Source organism: Dipteris shenzhenensis, chromosome 7, assembly GCF_047967505.1.
Source record: "Dipteris shenzhenensis isolate YYH24624 ecotype China chromosome 7, Dip_SZ_1.0, whole genome shotgun sequence".
Taxonomy (NCBI): Eukaryota; Viridiplantae; Streptophyta; class Polypodiopsida; order Gleicheniales; family Dipteridaceae; genus Dipteris; species Dipteris shenzhenensis.
In genome coordinates, this window is record NC_141602.1 from 19,335,989 (window position 1) to 19,358,281 (window position 22,293).

A 22,293-nucleotide genomic window follows, 5' to 3' on the forward strand; every position below is an offset into this window, starting at 1 on the left:
GTACCTCTGCCTCCACGTCCACCTCGGAACCCACCCCGTCGACCGCGAACATAAGGGGGTCCATATCCACCCCCTGACATAGGTGGTTGATACTGTGCATAGTAGGGCGGAGGGTAGAAGTATGGAGCCCCAAATTCACTAGGAGTAGGAGCTTGGAGCAAAGGAGGATTAGGAGGATTAGGAAGTAGTGGAGGTGGAATGATAGGGTGGGTGGGTGGTTCAGGTGCCTTCACAGGGGCTGAAGCTAGGGGTACTGGCCCTGAAGTGGTCGGTGCAGCTTTGTTGATTGTAGCCACCAGTGGCTCCCCAATTGGATACTCCGGCAGAAGCTTCCTCAACCCCTTAAGATACCTACACTCAGAGGCATCATGTCCATGAATTTCACAAAATGTGCAAAAGGAGGTTGGGGTGGGTACCTTACGCTTCGATGGACATTCCCAGTAGCCATGGCCAGAACCCTTGCAGTCCGTGCACCAGAGAGACCACTTCTTATCTGAGCTTCAAAGGGTGACGGTCCATCCACTTTTGTTCTGTCTTTCAGACCTTCTTTGATTTCTTCTAATTCCTTCTTGAGTTGCTGCCATGCCTGTGAGCCCTCTTCTCTCGGAAGTTGGGCGGTCTGAGCGGGTGTTGAGGCGAAACTTAACTGGGACCGTTCCATCTTCACCGCTTCCCTCAGAAATTCTTGTAGTGTTCAGGAAGTTTGTCAACCAGCCTTATAGCAATGGTGGAGGGTAAAGCCTTCAAAAACCACCCCTTCATGACGGCGTCATTGGGTGGCACCGACATCTTTGCCGCCAAGACCCTCATCCTTGTGTACATCTCAGAGATGCTCTCTCCAGGCTTCATGGTGTCAGTGGATAACTCTTGGACAATCATGTGTTCGAATTTTTCCAACTTGAAAGTGCGTAAGAATTCCTCCCTTAGGTCTGTCCACGTCTGGAAGTGGTCCGGAGGAAATTGACTGTACCATACATCCGCAGCATCCTCTAATGACGAGGGAAAGATGTGAAGGAACGCATGCTCATTCTCCACACCTTTAGCTCTACATGCTGTGAGGAACTTCCTCACATGAGCTTCCGCATCTTCATGGAGGTGGCCTTTGAACTTTTGAGTCTTCACGTGGACCTTGTTGAGTAGCTCGAGAAGTCTCGCTCTGTCTGGAGGACTGAGAACGGCCGTCCCCACCCGAGAGGTTGGAGAGGGGGCCATCCCCACCCGAGAGGTTGGAGAGGATGCAAGAGTTGGAGGGAGTCCCGATGGGGCTGTAATGAGTGTTGGTGCTCCCGAAGAGGAGACCACCCCGACAACCCCTCCTGTGGAGGACCACAATGGAGAAGTCACTACTGATGTAGTCATAGAGGAAGTGTACCCAGATGGTAGGGCGTAAGTGGGGGGTCTCGGTGTTGCAGAGGGAAAGGGTGAGAACATGGAAGATGTGGGGGTGAAAGAGGATGGGAGAGCATTTGGGAAAGAGAGGGACGGACTTGAAGTCATGGATGAGTAAGCAGAAGGGAAGGAAGAAGGTGGTGGAAAAGGCAACACCGGTGTGGATGGAAAGGGAGATGAAACCATCATGGCAGGTAAAGGCATGGCCGGAGCAAAAGTACCCCCCAATGGAATAGATATAGAAGAGGGATTAGCTAGGAGCCCGGAGCTATGCGTAACAGATGAGGTAGTAGCTTGTCCACAAGAGGTTGAGGCGGGAGCAGATGGAGTCACCACTCCGGTAGAAGAGGTGGTTGATGAAGACATCGTTGCAGGAGGAGGAGAGGGGCTGCCTTGACCTTGATGAGTCCCTGAGGAGTCCTCGTCCTTAGTACCCTCTTCTTTCACCTGTTCTCCGCTTTGCACTTCTTCTTCTCCGGAGTCCGGATCTGACCACCAGGGTTCTTGTTGGTCCAAGTCAATGAGAGTGTCGATGAAGTTACTTGCTCTGGCTACTGCTCCAATGGGCTCACTTTGTGCTCGAGTTGAGGACTTCGCAAACTTTCGTCGCACGTAATGCTTCTTGTACCTAGTTTGGTCTGCCGGAAGTCTTTTCTCCACTCTCCTCAAGTACCTCCTAGTTCTCTCACTAGCTCCTTCAAATGTTTCAGAACTACTCGGCATAAGACCTCTCTCTAGGACCCTAGATCACCACTTCACTCGTGCTACTCAACACCAGCAGTGTCCCACCGTGATCGCCATAAACTGTCTGAGGGGGGGGGGTTTCTTAACACTTACTTCCGGAAGTATTACCGGAGGCCTAGGGCCACTGGTGCGAGAAGCGAGTAAGACGTGCCATAAGTGTCACTGATGGAACGTAGGTGAGTGCTTGTCGATGGTGTCAACTATGTGCAAGCGGTAGATGGTGTCAACTATGTACAAGCGGTACAAGTGCTGAAGTGATGTGAGCAAGAAGAAGACCCAAAGCGGAACAACATCATGAAAGCCATCCCTCGACATGAACAGCAAGGAACTTCAACCACATGACACAGGTCCGTTGTACCAGGTGAAGGGAGAGGAGGGGAGGAGAACACAACGAAAAGAGATTTTAGAGTAGCGAGCAGAGATGGGAAGTAGCATAACTCATTAGAGAGCAAGATGACTGATACACTCCCCGAAGATACACACGAGGCGAGCTCTTGACTCTAGCCTCTCACTCCTTCACTCCCGCCTCTCGTCCCTGCGAGAATGTCCCTCCCCCTTTTCCTTTCCCCCTCTTCACCTTCTCTTCCTCTGCTCCACCCCCGCGCTACCAATCTCCACACCTTCTTCCTATTGGTTGCCTTCTTGCACCCTTAGCCATCCTTAGCCATTCCACCGTTTGTGGGCCGCTCTGTCCTTGATGGCTTCCGCAACACTCCAGCCTGTCCTGGGTCAGTGAATCCCGTGCTCCATGTGTTCTCCTGCGCTCCTGACACTAGTTGGTTGAGAGGGTTGGTGCACCACCTATGCCTCTTAACTGATGGACTGCTTCCCATGTGCACCAACAGGTGTATCCCGCGTACCATTGCGCCAATACTTCCCTATGATTGACTTTGACCATGGTGAGTCGAGGTTGAGGTTTGGCACCCTTCAGTCATGTATTGCTTCCGTCATGTCCATGTCAAGTCCATGTCATGTCCAAGTCATGTCCATGTCAAGTCATGTCATGTCCAAGTCATGTCCATGTCAAGTCCAAGATGTGAACACATGTGAACACGCTGCGACTAGGTATGACCAAGGTCTGACCAAGGTCTAACAACTTGGCATGTTGCTGAGGTGACCATGACGTGACCCAAGTGTGACTCTTGGTGGGTCGCCATAAACTTTGAGTACAACAGATGCCTAGGGTGGAGATTCAAAGCTAGAATCTGAGGGGACCCGCCATCTCCCCTTGGCACTTGCCACGAAGAGGTAGAGTCCTACTGGGGGGACTGGATTGCTGAAGCGAAGAAGAGGCCGTAGACTGCTGACCGGGGGGGGGGGGGGGGGGGAGGCATGGCCTTATCCTTGTCCAAAGGCTTGGGGTCAAGTCCATACCCAAGGGAAGTGCGGGAGGCAGAAGAAGAGAATAAGCCTGCTGCAACCGGCCGGGGGGGAGGAGGGGTCCAGGGGAGGAGGTGGTCAGATGTAAGGAGTATCGGCTACTGGCAAGGCAAAATCTCGTTGTTGAGTGGTTTTTGGAGGAAATCCATATGGAATAAAAAAATCACGCTCTTCTTTTGGCTTTCTAATCATGTAGGGATTGCAGTAAACCTGTGGAGGTCCAGGTTTGAGGAAGGACTCCACTTTTCCCCAGTGCTGTTCTATCGTGGAGTCTATTAATCATTGCCTATGGGATTGCAGACAGGTGAGGATATATGGAAGGAGATTGCTAGGAATTTCAGTTTGTTTTCTCCTTTCCCCTTCTTTATGACTTGGGGTTCGGTGGCCTGGCTCTCTCTTTCCGGGCCTCAGATCTTTTATGAGAGGCATGACTCTTCTTGGGCTCTCTCAATACAATGACATGTAGTTGAGTTGTGCTCTCTGGATGATGTTCCTTTTTCACACTTCAGGCCCATACATGCTTCTATGGATTCTTCGTAAGAGATATTGGCAAGTATTTCAGCGTGGCATATCTAGAGAGCCAGATGCACAGAGGCCTTGGATGGATGCAAGATCCACCCTTCTCACATCTTGGCAAGTATTTGGACAGCTTCTATTGATACGTTGATGGTCATTTGGATGAGCATACAGGGGACTTCTCGAGTAGCTGCCAGGAGGGCTATATTCCTTTTTACTTGGAGTCCATAACAGGATTGAGATGGCTCTTTCAGCCTCAGCCTTGGGTTATTTCTTGTTCGCTGAGGAGCCTTTTATGGGCCCCTTCTAGGGTGTTCTTTTTCATTCTTGCATGATGTATTCCTGCCTTGAGCATGCTCACGCTGGTTTTGTTCATACTTAATAGAAGTCCTTTTCTCAGGGAAAAAATCAGTTGGAGAGGTAATTGAGTCCATTGGACCCATTTGGAGGCAAGAATCTGCATATGACAAGATGCATTATTATTATTTTTCATGAAAGAGACTTCTATAAGTATGAAAAAAACCCGCGAGAGCAAAAGCTCAATGCGGAAATACATCATGCTGGACATGAAAAAAAACACTCTAGAAGAGTAAGCAAAAACTCAAAAAGAGCTGGAGAGAAACCAAGGTTGAGGCTGAAAATGCCACCTCAACCCTGATGTAGTCTCTGAGAAAAAAGGGGAGCCCCTCCAGTCCATAAGGAATATAACCCTCCTGGAAGAGACGACCCTGGAGGACCCTTGCATGCTCACCCGACTAGTCATCAAAGTGTGAATGGTATCAGCCCAAATACTGGCCAAGGTATGCGAAGCGTGGACCTAAGATCCATCAATGGCCTCTGTGCATCTGACCCTCCAGATCTGCCAAGCAGTAATACTAGTGAGTATCTCCCAAGAAGAATCCACATCAGCATGCACTGGTCTATCTAGGGAGATAGGCCCATCCTCTAGAGAGCAAGGCTCAACTAGGTGCCGTCGAATAGAAATGGCCCAGGAAGCATCCTGCCACTTGTAGAATATCGGAGGGCTGGATAAAGAGAGCCAAGCAACTAATTCCCACGTGATAAAGAAGACAAGATGCATTATCACCTGGCTTGGCGCACAGAGAGATGGTTTGCAGGACTAGGGCTCCACATGGACAGACTACCTCCTTTCCAGTACAGCATGGATGCTCCTTTCTCTCCCCTCCTATCACACGAGGTCAACCAGGTTATCCGAGAGGATTTACTACAGCTACACACATTCTGAACTTGGTTGGGCCCGAGTGATCTTCCAGTGAAGCTGGGCTTCTACAGAGATCACTTCTTACATATCACAGCAGAGGGTTTCATTGATCCACCAGGATACACGCATATTCACCTACCCCACTCGTTGAGGATCTCTCTTGGGTAGTTTCGGATCTCTTCTCACAGACTTCGTATCGAGAGTGGCTGAGCTGAGTGGTTACCCATTAGAGGCGCGTATGCACACTATGTGACATGCAGGAGGTTGAGACAGAGGAGCATTTCATATTCAGATGTCCTGTTTACTATGAGATCCGAGGGCGTTTCTACTGCCTCTTTAGAGACAGTTATGGGGTTTTGGCCCGCTTCCTCTCCGGTTGGTTTCATTCATGAGGTGCTCAAACACCGAGATAGGATACTCCGAGCACGGAGACAGGAGCAGACTTCTCCCCCGACTGATACCTCTCAGAGCTCTATCACGGAGTTCTTTAAGCCAGATTACATAGACCCCAACGAGGCGAAACCTCGACGGACGTGACCGTGACCCGGAGCCTGTGACCCGACAACTCAAACAGAAGGTTGACTCACAGATCATACTTGGGGACATCCCCTCCTTGTTTAGGGTTGGAGCCCGACCGACGGGGGTCACAGTGGCCCTGGTTAGACGCAAAGCTACGACGAGAAGACGTACCAAGGCTGCATCCTTGGGGGGGTGTCAGCGCTCTATTGCTGACCTCATGTCTCCACTTCCACAGCCTCATCCATCCTGATGTCCTACTGCTGCTGCTGATGATGGTTATGATGACGTCGACGATGATGCTGAGATTGATTGATTGATATCTACAGTTGAGATATGACTATGTTGTACTTACGATTTGTACTTACGATTTAGTACTACCATTTTGCTTTTTTGCATTCTGCATTGGTATGAATGCTCGTTTATTAGCTCCACTACCACAGGCCATTGTATCAGGTTTTTCACAGTCTCATAGACCCATTGGTCTTCCGAAGACTTTAATAAAATTTCTTTCTTTCTTTCTTTCTACGGCTACATCAGTAGTGACTTCCCCATTGTGGACCTTTGCAGGAGGTGTTGTCGGTGTGGTCCCCTCCTCTGGAGCACCCACACTCATACGGCTCGATTGGGACTTCCTCCAACTCTTGCATCTGCTTCAACCTCGTGGGGATGGCAGTCCAGCAGACAGAGTTAGACTTTTCGAGCTGCTCAACAAGGTCCACGTGAAGACTCAAAAGTTCAAAGGCCACCTCCATGAGGATGCGGAAGCTCATGTGAGGAAATTCCTCACAGCATGTAGAGCTAAAGGTGTGAAGAATGAGCATGCATTCCTTCACATCTTCCCCTCATCATTGGAGGATGCTGCGGATGTATGGTACAGTCAATTTCCCCCTGACCACTTCGAGATGTGGACAAACCTAAGGAAGGAATTCTTATGCACTTTTAAGTTGGAAAAATTCAAACACATGATTGTCCAAGAGTTATCCACTGATACCATGAAGCCTGGCAAAAGTATCTTGGAGATGTACACGAGGATGAGGGTCCTGGCCGCGAAGAAGTTTGTGCCACCCAATGACACCGTCATGAAGGGGTGGTTTTTGAAGGCTTTACCTTCCACCATCTATAAGTGCTGGTTGACAAACTCCCTGAGCATGCCTCACTACAAGACTTCCTGAGGGAAGCGGTGAATATGGAATGGTCCCAGTTAAGTTTCGCCTCAACACACTCTCAGACTGCCCAACTTCCAAGAGAAGAGGGTTCCCAAGCTTGGCAGCAACTCAAGAATGAATTACAAGAAATCAAAGAAGGTCTGAAGGACAGAACAAGGGGGGATCGACAGTCACCCTTTGAAGCTCAGATAAGAAGTGGTTTCTGGTGCACCGACTGCAAGGGTTCTAGCCATGGCTACTGGGAATGTCCATCGAAGTGTAAGGTACCCACTTTGACCTCCTTTTGCACATTTTGTGAAATTCATGGACATGATGCCTCCGAGTGTAGGTATCTTAAGGGGTTGAGGAAGCTTCTACCAGAGTATCCGACTGGGAAACCTTTGGTGGCTACAGTCAACAGAGCTCCATCAATCACTTTGGGGCCAGTACCCTTAGTTCCAACCCTTGTGAACGCACCTGAACCACCTACGCCTCCTACCATTCCCTTCTTCCTAATCCTCCTTTGCTCGAAGCTCCTGCTCCCAATCAGATTGGGTCTCCATACTTTTATCCTCCACCCTACTATGCACAATATCAACCACCTATGTCAGGGGGTGGATATGGATCCCCTTATCAACGCAGTCGACGGGGTGGGTTCCGAGGTGGACGTGGAGGTGCAGGCCGAGGTACCAACTTCCGCAAACCAATCATGTGCTACAGATGTGACGAGTACGGCCACTACCAAGATGACTGTACACAACCGCGTTCGGGGGGCCTTCTTGTACACAGTGCAACACAAATGACCACTACACTAGAGATTGTCCCAATGGCAGAGGGGAATCAACATCGCAAGTCAACACGGTTGATGTAGTAGTGGCGGGGAAGGGTGACAAACCCCATTTGATTGGTGCAGTGTTGGGAGCCGTGACAAGGTCACAAACGAAGGGTGACAGTAGTAAGGATGACTCAACATCAATATCGGAGGCCTCATCACCAACTAGTATCAACTCAGTCACTAGAGGAGCATCCTTACCTCCTTCCTCCAAGGTGGACAGTGGGCACAGGAATGCATCACCCTTGTCTTCTCTTGTAAGTGGAATAGAAATAACCCGAAGGGCTTCACAGCCATCAAGACCTATCAATAGCTCTAAAAGTACCTCAACTCCAAGTGAGCAGTCTATGCCTTCAAGGTACCAGGAGGTGGTCAGGAGTGTCACCAAAGATCTTCAATCTAGTTCTAAAGATAAAGGCGTCACACCTTAGTTCCCTTCCCGCAAGTCCAAAATAGTGAGGTTTGCAACGGAAGTGACAACTTTAGGACAAAAACGTGAGAAGGAGTCACAGGCAGGCCCATCCACTTTCCACTCAGGAAGCACAATGAACAAAGAGAAGGAGATGGGGGTGAAGCCCAATAGTGTCCAAGAAAAGGGAAAATGGGTGATGGAAGAGTCACCATAGGAAACATTGATTGAGAATCCAGAGGCACCTTCTCTCCCTCATGTGAGCTTCGACCCTCGGCCAGAATCTCGTTGGATGAAGGCACAAAAGGCTACTGCTACTGTCCACCCCTATTCTTTGATTGAAGACTTGATGGATTTTAGGCCCAACATCACCCTACGACCACTTTGTCTATTGTCTCACGTGTGAGCAAAGTCCCAAACTCACGGTGGAAATCAATGGGGTGGAGCTGAAAGATGTCTTCTTGGATGGTGGGGCAGCCCGTGAACATCATGCCGAGAGGTACGCTCCAACTACTGGGTTTAAAATTGACAACTGATGTTTATTTTCAAGTACACATGGCGGATCAACGCAAGGTGAAGCCAATGGGGGCGGTCAAAGGTGTTCACGTGAAAATCGGAGGAGTTACATTCTTGTCCAATTTTATCGTACTTGATATGACAGAAGGTGAGCAGACATATCCCCTACTTCTCGGTAGACCATGGTTGCGATTAGCAAGGGTCATTCAAGATTGGTCAAGTGATGAAGTTCGGCTGCCTTTGGGATCCACATCCCTGGAGATAGACATGGTCACTCGTAGGGCTCATCACAGACATGTGGAACTTGGGGAAGAGGATTTTGAAGAAGAAGCAGGGGTAGAGGAGGAGAAATGGGCACTTGAAGATTGGCCCATATGAAAAGAAGAGTTGGCCTATGTGGAGGACTCACCCTTCCAGGATGAAACTTATGCAACAGTAGCACGAGATGATGGTGAGAGTTTGACGTACTTGTTGGAACATGCTGGACCCGATGAGGAAGAAGTTGTCATCTTGGATTGGATGGGGGCCCTGGGATCCTTAGCCATCAATATGGTGGAGTTATGCCCAGAAGAGGATCCTGAAGCCCATCTTAGTACTTCATGGATGGTGCAAGAGGTAAGCTAGGAAGCATTTGCACCTGGTTTGGCTGATCTAATGTATGAACGGATGCCTTTTGGTCTTTGTAATAATCCCCACATGTATAAGCAGATGATGACCGCAAGTATTAGACAAGGTGGTGGAGAGGTCAGCTGGGTGAAGCCAAGTCCATGACTCAGCAATGGAGACACATGACTCATACCAGGAAAAAGACCATGTAGTAACAACAGAGGATGAGGAATCTGATGAGACTATTAATGCCATATAGGAAGATGATGATTTGGTTGAGCATAGTGATGGTGATAGTACTGCAGGAGAAACTCATGGACGTGCAAACCCATGGGATCCCTCCTATACCGAAGAAGAGGATGACCACATACTGACGGATGTTACCCGAAGGCGGTTGGTGTCGGAGATGACTCTTGGAAGGATAGTTGACTCCATTCCGCATCCTATCCAACCTAGGAGGGATCAGAGGCAGGACAACTGGAAGGAACCGTTCACTTTCGTACTGGAGTCTGGAACTTCAGACGTGACGGGCAAGCCCATAGCATACATAGAGAAGAAGATGTCGCAGACCTTGCGCTACTTGACTTATACATGTCGGAAGCTGATCTTCCAACTACACAAGAGGTTCATGAAGCTATATATGAGGTGGATGGACTATCGTACAGAGGGATGCTCAAGCAAGCACAAAGAAGCTAAAAGAGAATGGCCCCAAGTGCTGCCTGCACATCTCAACCATTTCAAGAGGACACCCAGCCGTCCTTTCTGAGGTCTTGGATGGAAGAAATAGCAAGGGATTTCCCTTTGGATGACACTCTTGCGCACCAAGCAGTGACAGCAAAGGAATTGGACAACTCCACCTCAACAAGTATACCCAAGTTGACCAAGCCCAGGATTGGCGGTATCTCAACATTGGTACAGAGGATCAACCACGACATCTGAAGGTAGCCAGTTGGGTCTGGGAGCATGATTATCTCCTTGCTGCATTGTCTGATTTCTTCCAAGAGTATGTCGATGTCTTTGCCTGGTCATATAAGGATTTAAAGGGAGTACCTGCTGAGTTCATGGAGCGTCGCATCGATCTGTATCCGGAAGCATACCTAGTGATTAGGGGACCATATCGCATGAATCCTAACTATGGCAAGGCTGTCCATGCTGACATTCAAAAGATGGAGCATCTACCCTGTTGAATACTTTGAATGGGTTAGTGGCATTGTAGTGGTGCCCAAAAGAGAGACAGGCAAACTCCGTGTTTGTGTCGACTATAGGAGTTTGAATACAGCCACATGCAGGGATAGGTTCCCTCTCCCCTTCACTGATAGGGTGCTAGAAATTGTAGCTGGTCATGCTCTGTACTCCTCCATGGATGGGTACAGTGGGTACAACTAGGTGCCGGTGTGAGAGCAAGATCAGTTGAAGACCACCTTCGTCACCCAATGGGGAACATATGCTTACCGGATGATGCCCTTTGGTGTGTGCAATGCACCGGCAACGTTTCAACGTCTTGTTACCAAACTCTTCCAGGAGAACATCGGAAAGTTTCTTGAGGTATTCTTGGATGATTTCTCGGCATTCAATGGTAAGAATGCATCTCACCTTGACCCTGCTCAAACTGATCACATCATTAAGTTGAGGTGGGTTTTTAATAAGTGCAGAGAAGCCAGGTTGTGCTTAAAACTGATCACATCATTAAGTTGAGGTGGGTTTTTAATAAGTGCAGAGAAGCCAGGTTGTGCTTAAATCCTGACAAGTGCTTCTTCCTCGCCTTGAGAGGGGTTCTGCTTGGCCACATTGTCTCGGCTGACGGAATGACTACGGACCCATCAAAGGTGGAGGTGATACTGACCTTGCCTATTCCTCGCACACCTCGAGAAGTCAAGTCCTTTTTGGGACATGTGGGTTATTACAGAAGATTCATCCGGTTCTATGCCGACATAGCGGTGTCGCTGAGGACGAAACTTCTTCGCCAAGAACATTAATTCACCTGGTCCGCGCCTCAACAATTGGCATTTAAGAATCTCAAGGACCGTCTAGTGAAGGCACCCATCTTGCGGCAACCTCAATGGGATGTTATTTTCCATGTACATGTAGATGCAAGTTGACTGGCAATTGGCGCTATATTGGCCCAACCTGATGAAGAGCACAAACTGGACGGACTTGTGTATTTCGCGAGCAGGCAACTCAACGGAGCAGAAAGAAATTATGGCACCACTGAACACAAGGGTTTGGGCATGGTCTATGCCATGACAAAGTTTTGGCATTATCTCTTGGGCAATAAGTTTATATCATTACTGATCATCAAGTTCTCAAATACTTGTTGAACAAACCCACGCTTGGGGGTAGACTGAGCAGTTGGGTACTTTTGTTTTAAGAGTTTTACTTTGACATCCTAGTGAAAGCAGGACGATTGCATCAACCTGCAAATCACTCGTCAAGGATCTCTTCAGGTGAAGCAGCCACAAGAGTTGATGATGACCTTCCAAATGCGGGCCTCTTCTGTGTCGGTGTCACAGTACCAAAAGATGAATGTTTGTTTGCAGTGGACTGCTTCCCACCATGGCATGCAAACATTGTACATTTGTTGTCCACAGGTGAGTTCCCCAAAGGACTCACCCCAGCACAAAAGCGGAGGCACATTGTTCACGCTGCTCCTTTTAAACTAATTGTGGGTTAGCTGTACAAGCTGGGGAAAGACCATATTTTAAGGCGGTGTGTACTCCCTCATGAAACACAAGCCATCCTTCAAGAGGCTCACTCAGGAATGGGAGGAGGTCATATGGCACCAGAGGCCACGGCTAGAAAGATAATGCGCTCGGGGTTGTGGTGGCCAAAGCTGTTCCAAGACTGCTATGCTCATGTGCGCCACTGTGACTCATGTCAAAGAGGTAAACCAAAGCCTACCCGGAGGGAGTACCTTCCCCTTCAACCCTCCAGCCCTGTACCACCCTTCTATAAATGGGGATTGGATTTTGTTGGACCAATCTTTCCTACCACTCGAAGAGGGAACAAGGACGCCCTGATTGCTACTGACTATGGCACCAAGTGAATCTTGAATCTTGAATCTTGAAATTTGAATTATAAAGTTAAAAGTTTATTGTTTGAACTATGGGCCATGGGCCATGGCATATGCTAGAGCCTAGCAGCCATAGCCTAGCAGCCATATGCACTTGCAACTAATTAGTCAATAGTAATTTGTAAACTGTAAGATCTATGTCTTTGTAAATCTCAATCTATAGGCTGTGTGACGTGTCTTTTTACTCTTTCAACTGTGTAATATGTGTGTGCATTGTGTGCACAATATGAATATCTGAGAGCTCTTTTTAGAGAGAGAGAGAGAATCTGAAGACAATTATTTATGAAGTATATATAACTTCTATAAAATATAGTATTTTTAGGCGCTTCTAGACAAAACGCCTGTAAAAATCTAGAAACGTTTCTTGTGACACTGAACTCCTACATGCGAGTTCTACATGCAACTCTTACCTCCTACATGCAACTCCTACATCCGAGTTCTACATGCAACTCCTATATGCGAGTTCTACATGCAACTCCTACATGTAACATGTAACTCCTACATGCGAGTTCTACATGCAACTGCTACATGCAACATGCAACTCCTACATGCAACTCCTACATGCGAGTTCTACATGCAACTTCTACATGCGAGTTCCACATGCGACTCCTACATGCGAGTTCTACATGCAACTCCTACATGTGAGTTCCACATGCGACTTCTACATGCGAGTTCTACATGCAACTCCTACATGCGAGTTCTACATGCAAGTTCTACATGCGACTCCTACATGCAACTCCTACGTGCAACTTGCAACTCCTACATGCAAGTTCTACATGTAGAGAGAGAATGTCTTATAATTCCTACATGCAGAGAGAGAAGCTCTCCAACTTGTATAAATACCCCATAATAGAATGAAGCCCACACTCTTTGGGGCAGTGTGTTATTCTAAGCAATTGTCTCAAGTGTCCATTCTTCCTTGCACTCCACGTCCAAAAGCATGTCCTAATCTTGCAACTCCTCCTCCCCTCTTCTCCAACCTTGCAACCCATCCTCTCCCTCTCCTCCTCCCTCCTCCTCCTCCCTTCTCCTCCTCCCCCTTCCTCCTCCTCCTCCCCTCTCCTTCCCTCTCCTCCTCCCTTCTTCTCCTTCTTTCTCTTCCTCCCTCCTCCTCCTCCTCCTCCCTCCTCTCTCTTCTTTTTCCCATGCTCTTGCATCTTCTTCCTTTCCCACTCCTATGCTCCCTCTAAACCCTTAGTTCCTCAACCCTTAACCTCCATGATCTACAAGGGAGACGAGTTTTCCACCATGTACTCTACTCTAAACCTTGGAATCTCTTCTAAACTCTGGAACCTCCTTCTAAACTCTGGAACCTCTATCTAAACCTTGGAACCTCCTTCTAAACCTTGGACCTCCTTCTAACCTTGGAACCTCCTTTAAACCCTGGAACCTCTCTCTAAACCTTAGAACCTCCTTCTAAACTCTAGAACCTCCTTCTAATCCTTAAAATCCTCCTAAACCGTGCAACCCCCAATGAAGACGAAAGCCTTCATTACCTCAACCATGATGATACACGTTCCTTTTACACATGCATGCACTATGTTTGCTTACCACACTTAAGCCTACGTCTCTCACTAGAATACAACTTGAGGTCCTAAGCTACACGTATACTGCAAACGACAACCCCGATATATCTGTAGGTGACAAAAAGCCTCGGAACCCTGCATACTGAGAATACCCTGCTCTTCCTACGAAAACCGTGGGAAAGAGCCAGAAAGTGGGAAAGAACTCGCATGTAGGAGTTGCATGTAGAACTCGCATGTAGGAGTTGCATGTAGGAGTTGCATGTAGAACTCGCATGTAGGACTCGCATGTAGAACTCGCATGTAGGAGTGGCATGTAGGAATCGTATGTAGAACTTGCATGTAGGAGTTGCATGTAGGAATTGTATGTAGAACTTGCATGTAGAACATGCAAGTTGGATTTCGAAGAGGGATTATTTCTAGCCTTATGCAAGTACAAGTGGAGCTTTTCCGCTACTTCACACACACATTCTGTACTACCGAAGTCCATGTTGGCACAGAGACAACAGGCAGGTTCCTCATCAGGACAAAAGGTTCCTTCTCTCTCCATGGTCAATTCCTCAGCTCCAATAGTTCTTCCTCCTCGGCGACATCAGATGGGAGCACCTGCCACAGCTCCACGTCGAGTAGGTCCCATTGTTTTTGTAGCCACTTCTTTGTCCCTTGAAGCTGACTGTGCTCCTCTCAAAGCGAGCGACATGCTGGACCACTATATCGCATCATCCTCAGGACAGTCATTCTCTATTGATGCACAGTGGGAGACGCAGAATCAAGATTATGAGACAAACTCCTTCATGAGCTTAAGCACATACGCTCTCCCGTGGATGTGGAGGAAGAGGATGTTGACCAGGTCATGACTATTCCGTTGCGCAATGCCTTGACCACTAGTGCTATCAGATCTACAGCTCTTGCATACGTGCTTAGTTTGGATGCCCTCGCCCCGCCGGTGGAGGATTTAGACAAGTTGGAAGATCGTTCCATGGTAGGAGTTTTTGAAGAGTTTGGTGGGATCCTGGAAAAAGCAGACAGGTTGAGCTACGGGGACCGCTATGCTTAGGCGAAGCGCTCCATCCACATGGCGCAGAGGATCCTCGACGACACATTCAATCAGTTTGGTGTAGCGCTTCTCAATTCCACGGGACATACTCAGCGCATACTATCCAAGATGCAACACCTCCGACTGGAGTATGAGCGTCTCACGTGCACACAACAGCAGGGATGGGAGTCACAGCTTGCAGCAAAGGAGGCACTTTGGCACAAAGACCGAGAAGAGCTTCAAGGGAAACACCGCATGGAGCAGAAGGATTGGGAAAAAGAGAGACAAACACTCACATCTCAGCTTACAGCTTTGCAGGAGGAGGCTCCAAGAGCGCCATACATCGAGGTCAAAACAGAGCTTGCAAGCATGAAAGCGCGCAATGCCTCTCTTGAGACATCACATCAATCCATGTAGCAAAACCTTTCCTCTGTGCAAGATAAAGTCGCCCTTCTCCAATCGCGCCATGATTATTACCGGCCGGCCTATCATCGATACAAGGGGAAGTATGAGAACTTGAGGAATATCATGGACACCATTGAGGAGGAGAAGCAGGACGATACACGATCGGGAGGATCGGCAGCTCCTTGAGGCTCCCTTGGTTAGCGGCTTGATCTCCCTTTTGGAGCGTTCCCACTTTTGTATATAGCAGTTTTTGGTTTACTGTGCCCTTGGATTGAGCTCTCACTTTGGTTTATTGTTCCTTGGATCGAGCTCTCACTCTGGTACTTTGCAGTTTTGGTTTACTGCTCTCATGATCCAGCAAGCTATTGCTCCTGAACATGTCTTTCTTCTTTGGAGATGTATGGTCTTTTTCTCGGTGATGTACATGGACCTTACTACTACATGGCATGATTAACATAGTGTCATCTTTTGATCTTGGGTTGTTTTCATCCACTGTACGGCCATGATATACTTTGCATTCTCTTTTATTTCAGCTGTCCAGATGAAAACCATGTCACCGAACTGGCCAAGTAACGACTATGTCAACGAGCTGGCCAGATGACAACTATGTCGGTGAGTGAACAAGATGACCGCAATGTCACCATATCAAACAGGTGACAACTATGTCAACTAGAGATAGAAATAACTGTGGTCACTTGCGTACTCCGGCGAGATCTTTCGTGATTAAATGCACATTGAAGGAGTTAGAGGGCTAAGTGGCGCACTGAGAGGTGCACATGGGGTATCAGAGGTGTGCACTGAGAGGTGCACATGGGGTAATCATATCACCTATTGGGAGGAGGTTGGCAAGTCAGAAGTGATTGAAGCCATGAAGAATCCTAGGGATGGAATGGCTAAGAGACTCAGAGCCACTACCAATGGGATGGAGGAAATAAGATTTTTAGCGAGAGAGAGGGACCCTCCATGGGAGCAGAGGGGATGAAGGGGATGGGGAAAGGAGGGAGAGGGGCATTCTATGATTGTAAGGGGAACAGGAGAGTGACACGGAGGCCTTGGGTGAGCTCTCCTAGTGTAACGTTGTGGTGTCCTACTGATGTACTTTTCTTCTATTGTGAATACTATGCTTCTCCCCCTCTCTATTCGCAACTGTAGCTCCCCTTCATCCCGTGTATTCCCCTCTTCATCCCCCTTCACTTGGTATAACGGTCCCTGTGCTATGTGGCTTGAAATCTCTTGTGCTCATGTTGAAGGATGGCTCTTGTAACTTCATTTCGCTAAGCTTGCATTACTCTTGCACTCACTCCCACCTTCGGTGACACCATTGTTCTCATGCGTTTCATCGTTGACAACATCGTTCTGCATGCACCATCGGTGACACCAGTGGCCCCTCGCTTACTTGCTTCTCACACCAGTGGCCCTAGGCCTCCGGTAACACTTCCGGAAGTGTTAGGACCCCCCCCTCAGACACATGGATTGGCATCTGCAATCTCCTGGTTGAAGAAGAAAACAGGAGAGAATGTGGCTGAGTGTGAAAAGCATTATCGTGCCAAGCTTCCCTACCACTGTATTGAAAAAGGAAGGCATCCCAAGCTGCTCTCTCTAGGGAGTGAATACCACCTTCCCTACCACCCCTTTTATCTAAAGGCATTTCAACCATGTTGAAATTGTCCCCTATAATCCAAGCATCTGCAATATGTGACTAAGAGAGCAGTTCCTTCCAAAGAAGGTCACGATCCCCTCTAGAATTGGGCGCATAAAGGTTTAAAAGACCAACCTTATGCCCACCAATCAAAAGTAAAATCCACTGAGCTCTGGAAGGGACTATGATCCTGTGTCTAATCACCAAGGGGAGTATAGAAGAAGAAACAAAGATGCAAGTACCTCCCTTGATGCTACCCAAGGCGGGTGACCAAAAAGTATGGCTTGAAGGAAGCTTACCCGACTTGGCACAATCCCTGACATTCAATTTGTGTTCCTGAATCATAAGAATATCAAAGGGTCCCCGAGTAACACCTGGATGATGTTGGTTATGAATCAGTTGCCTACGGCAGCGGTGAGGTACACCCCCGAGGCCTGAACTTTCCAACTGACAATCCTCATCTGTGAGAGGAGGAGGCTGGATGGAAGATCCTACCCGACCTGGTAGCAGAAAAAGCCCTCTCCTGCGAGAAGTTCCTCCTATCAAGAGGAGGGAAGTCAACTGGGGATGACTCATAGATTTTCAAAATGTTTCTATCAGAAACCTTGAAACTCATTTCTAGAGACCGTTCTGATGACTGTGTGGATGATTCGAACTCAGCCCAAAATAGTAGAAAAGATCCTATTGTTGGGTTGAAGAATGAGAAATTTGTAAATCTTGGGCTAGATATGCTTCGTATATGTACAAAGGCCACACAAAGTGCTTAGCTTTGTCATCAACAAAACCAAACTTCCATGCAAAGTTGACCGGCACATTTTCCAGAGCCAAAATATACACGCCTATAAACATTGAGCCAAGAAAAGAAGAAAATATAGCGACTTAAGTAACAGCATTATCTGTGGATGCATTGCTTCAATGCATGTATTGCTATAAACATGTATGGATACCTTTGCATGTATATCTCTTTAGCCCCCGTACCCCTTTCCTTCTCAGGCTTAGTAGGTATACATGTATGCTTAGATGTGTGCAAACATATTTGCATACAATCACAGAGCCATATCTGTACATACATGCATGCAAAAATAAATGCAGATAAATGTTCACAATCTATGTGATGGTATCAAAAGAAAAGGCTTTGTTAAAATCGTAATGATAATAATCTTTGGAAATTTATTGAGATGAACAAGCTTTAATACCAGGTCAGGCAGCTTGATGTACTTGTTCAATTTATAGAGCAACTATTGCATGACAGTAATTGAGTAAAATTTCAACCAATATAAGGTGGCACTTTCATTCTTTAGGCTGTATTGGACGCTCAGAAAGCAGTCATTTCAGCTATCAAGCCTGGAGTCAGCTGGATTGAAATGCACAAGTAAGATCTCTTAATGTTATATCTTCATGGTTGTTGTAATAGCATCATTCTGTGACTTGAAAAAGGAAGCAATGTGGTAACATGGCAGTGTGTACAAAATTATTTTTCTCATATGTTCTCTTTATATTTACCTTATATTGACTGGGATTTGTATGGTATATATGGATTTCGAGAATCATAAACAGTATATGAGTACAGTTATGGTTTTACTTTGTCATCTGTTGCATCTGTCAGCATGTTTTCTGCCCGTGCATTGTTTTTGGGCATGATCCTTCTATAAGTATAAGACCTGTGAAGCTGGATAATGTCTGATCCCTCACATAATGATTCATTATCCTATAACTTAGGAAACCCCTCATCTCAGGAGGGCAAGTCAGGTTGAAGCTTGTTATGAAGGGCTCCAGGAGAAGGTACAAGGTGCTGGGTGGGAGCTGAAGAGAATGAGAGGCATTAAAGGAAGGGGAAGAGGACCACTTACTTAGCTGTATGAAAACAGCTGTAAAAAAGAGAGAGAATGAGAAAAACAAACTGATCATAGGGTGAGCTAAATCTTAACAGAGTGTGCAAGCTAGATGCTGGTGGGAGCAGAAGAAAAACATGTGAATGCTCACAGTCGGTCGATGGTTGCCAAAATCATCCGCAATCAGAAGCAGACCCAAGGGATGATGGAATGTCCAATGAGAAAACAAATGTACAAGGGGGTGCATACTAAGTCAGCTCCAGAACCCAGTTCTGTGAGATGTCCAATGATGTCATCGAGGAGGAGCGAGGGAAATCCCAGGAAGTCTATGCTTGCTTTGTGGAATTTCATAAGACCTTTGACACAGTCCCACAATCTCGCATGATTAGGCGACTTCAGGAGATGCAGATTCCTAGAGACATGATTTGGGGGGTGATGAGTGTGTATGAGTCAGTCAGAAGAGAGTACGTGTCTTTGGCAGCCTGTTATATTTGGTAAAGAGTACAATAGGAATGAAGCATTTGATGATGCAAATACTGTTGTATGCAGATGACCTAGTTCTTCTATCCTCTTTAGCAGTTAGGCTATCTAAGGGGAGGTTTGGTAATTTTCGGAGGTGTTACCGTTGGCCTAAGGACACTGATGTGAGAAGTGTGGAGTGGGTGATGCGTGAACCTATGACACTACATTACACTACATGATGCGTGGACCTATGATACTACACTACACTATGCAAGGATCGCACGTGGTGACACAGGAGGTGCTAAGGAGTGCTTTCTTTAGGAAGAGAAAGAACAAGCTCTAAAAGCAAAGAACAACGCTCATGGCAGACAGTGGAGGAAATAGTATAGACATAGAGGGGACAATGCAAACCAGATGCATAACAGAGAATGAAAATGGAGCCTTGTAGACCAATCCGCCTCAGAGATGAAGCAGAGATCACTCATCCAAGATAGCAATAGAACATAGCAATACAACAGGTGAGCTTGTAGCTCTAGTCTCTCCTTCTCCCACTCTCAAATCCCGTACAATGATGAATGCATCCCCATCCCCCTCATCTCCCCTTTTCACCCTCGCCTACTTCCGGCTGGAAATCTCTTTCCTTCCTCTATTGGTTGCCCCCTCATCCTTAGCCATCCCGTTGCTCCATCTCTTCATGTCTTCTGCAATAACGGCCAACTTGTGCTGAATTAGTGCGTTGTAACTACTCCATGTGCGTCGCCTGTACGCCACCCTGTCTCTGACAAGGAGCCAGCGGCGAATGAAGCATGTGCACCACCTATCAGTCTGGTGGCAGGAGGCGGACTGCATGAAATGAAGATCCTTGACGCATGGCCATGTGCTTGGGTGATAAGTTACCATGCCCCCCTCGTGACCATGTCCTCCATGTGACTATATTATCCTTGTGACCATGTCCTCTCCATGTGACTGTTGTCCATGTGACCATGTCATCTATGAGACTATGTCGTCCATGTGACCATGTCATCCATGTGACTATATCACCCATGTGACCATGTCCATCGCCTGATCGGGACAACCAGGTGATTGTGTCCGTTGGTCCAATAGATGGTTTAAGATCATTGGTCCTGGATGATCTTTGTATCCTACAACAGTTTCCCTGCCACTATCATTCACCGTCCTAATGAATAGAACATGATGGTAGTCGATGTTGGGGTGTGCCATGATGCTTGAAATCAGCTATACTACTTGGAAGATATCAATCTCTCCCACTGGTAGAATTTGCATCTCCATGAGCCTAGATTCCACATCTTGAGGGAACTGATCTTTGATCTCCAGATCCTTGGGTCAACAACAGCTTGGCACTTTGCTTGGATATGTGGGAATTTGGAGTTCTGTATCTCTAGTCTGAAGATGCAGTCTGAAGATGCAAGACATGGAATGGAAAGGAAAGTAGAAAAGCAAGACTAGGCAAACATAATGGAAATGAAATAATGCTAGAAAGAAATGTACAACCAAGCAAATTAGTTACATGATCAAGAAAGGCTTGAGGCTTGATTGATTTGACATGAGAAAGTACAATGCCTTTATAGGATAGGCACACACACTCTAAGTGTCAAATGTATATGGGATAAGTCCCATAGTGACACGTGGCACTCTAGGATATAAAGTAGTATAGAACTACTCTAGAACACACTTAAAGTCACTCAGATTGACTCCATTTCCTAACACCCCCCCATGGAGGAAAGGTGAGGGAGTACAGGAATGGAACCAAAGTCATGATAATGATGGTCATGAAAACTGTGCATGCTGGTCTAGAACTAGACATAGCTCCCACACAATCTCAGAGGCAAGTGAGCATGGCTCAGAGGCTAGTGAGCATAACATACAAATCTCATCTAGCATGGCTCAGAGGCTCATCATGCACGGATGCATGATTAACTTAGAGGTCTAGGAGACCAATGCACCAACAAATAGACCTATCAAAGCCAAAAACACATGGCTCCCACAATACATCCGCCGCTTCTGGCTCCAAAGACTAATGAGGAACATGGAGCTACACACAAAAAATAGAAAAGATATACATCATTTTAGGAGGACTATCCAAGACAGAGTACCTTTATTGACTACACACACATGATTTATTGCATTCATTTTTGGGAAACACCCCTAGGGCAGAGTACCCAAGTACATCATGCTTAGAAAGAAAAATCATGATCTCCATCATCCTCTAGATGTTGGAGACAGACAATAAGAGCATGATCTTGTGTCGGACGGTCATCTTCGTCTACATTATCACTAGTGGCGGAAGCCACCCAACTGGCATGACCCTTCGATTAATGTTGAGCAAGCTTTTGGTAGCACCTGTCCTCCGTATGACCGATCTTGTTGCAATATGTGCACTTGAACGGCTTGAATGTCTTTCCTCGTGCTGGTGGAGTCGATGGCCTAGGTCTCCATTTGCTTGTGGAGGCAAGAGCCTATGTAGTATCTGTTGAGTAGGATGGAGATTCTTTGTTGCGGTGATCCTTTTCAAGAAGAAGAGATACCATATCTTTGAAGGTAGTTGATGCAATGCGAAGTACTTCAAGGGCATTCTCAAAGCGAGAAATCCCTTCCTTACTTGTCATGAGGACAGCCATTTTGTCCTCGTCATCCGGGCAACACTTCAAGTTAGAGAGTTATTGAGCTAAAGACTGAATTTTTGCTATATGTGCACTCAAGGTATCAGACTCTTCCATTTTCAACTTATAAAATTGCATTTTCAGAAAAACCTTGGAGTTGGTGATCTTGTTACCAAATATATTCTCGAGGCGTGCCAAAATCTCCTTAGCCTTGTACTTGCTATGTTAGTACCAGGATTCCAAATGCCTTTTATGTAGAGGAGGACCTCATAGAGGTAGTTTTGCAAATATGGGAGTCACATACGTAGGGTGGTGTGCCATCTCCTTCACTTTTGGCTATAGCCCTGATTGGTATTAGTGACTTTATCATTGAATCGCTATAGTACCAAGAGATGGGAGATTCTCAGATGTGAGATTGGTCTTTGCT

At 47.0% G+C, this 22,293-nt stretch overlaps 1 protein-coding gene across 2 annotated transcripts in view; it reads left to right on the forward strand.

The window, feature by feature from the left end:
* Positions 1-22,293, forward strand: part of LOC147900056 (Metallopeptidase M24 family protein) — a 158,621-nt gene that overhangs the window by 130,638 nt on the left and 5,690 nt on the right. For both annotated transcript variants that reach the window (XM_087376873.1, XM_087376871.1), the window contains one exon: positions 18,253-18,323. In XM_087376873.1, coding sequence (XP_087232999.1) covers positions 18,253-18,323 — 71 coding nt within the window. The remainder of the gene's footprint in view (positions 1-18,252; positions 18,324-22,293) is intronic.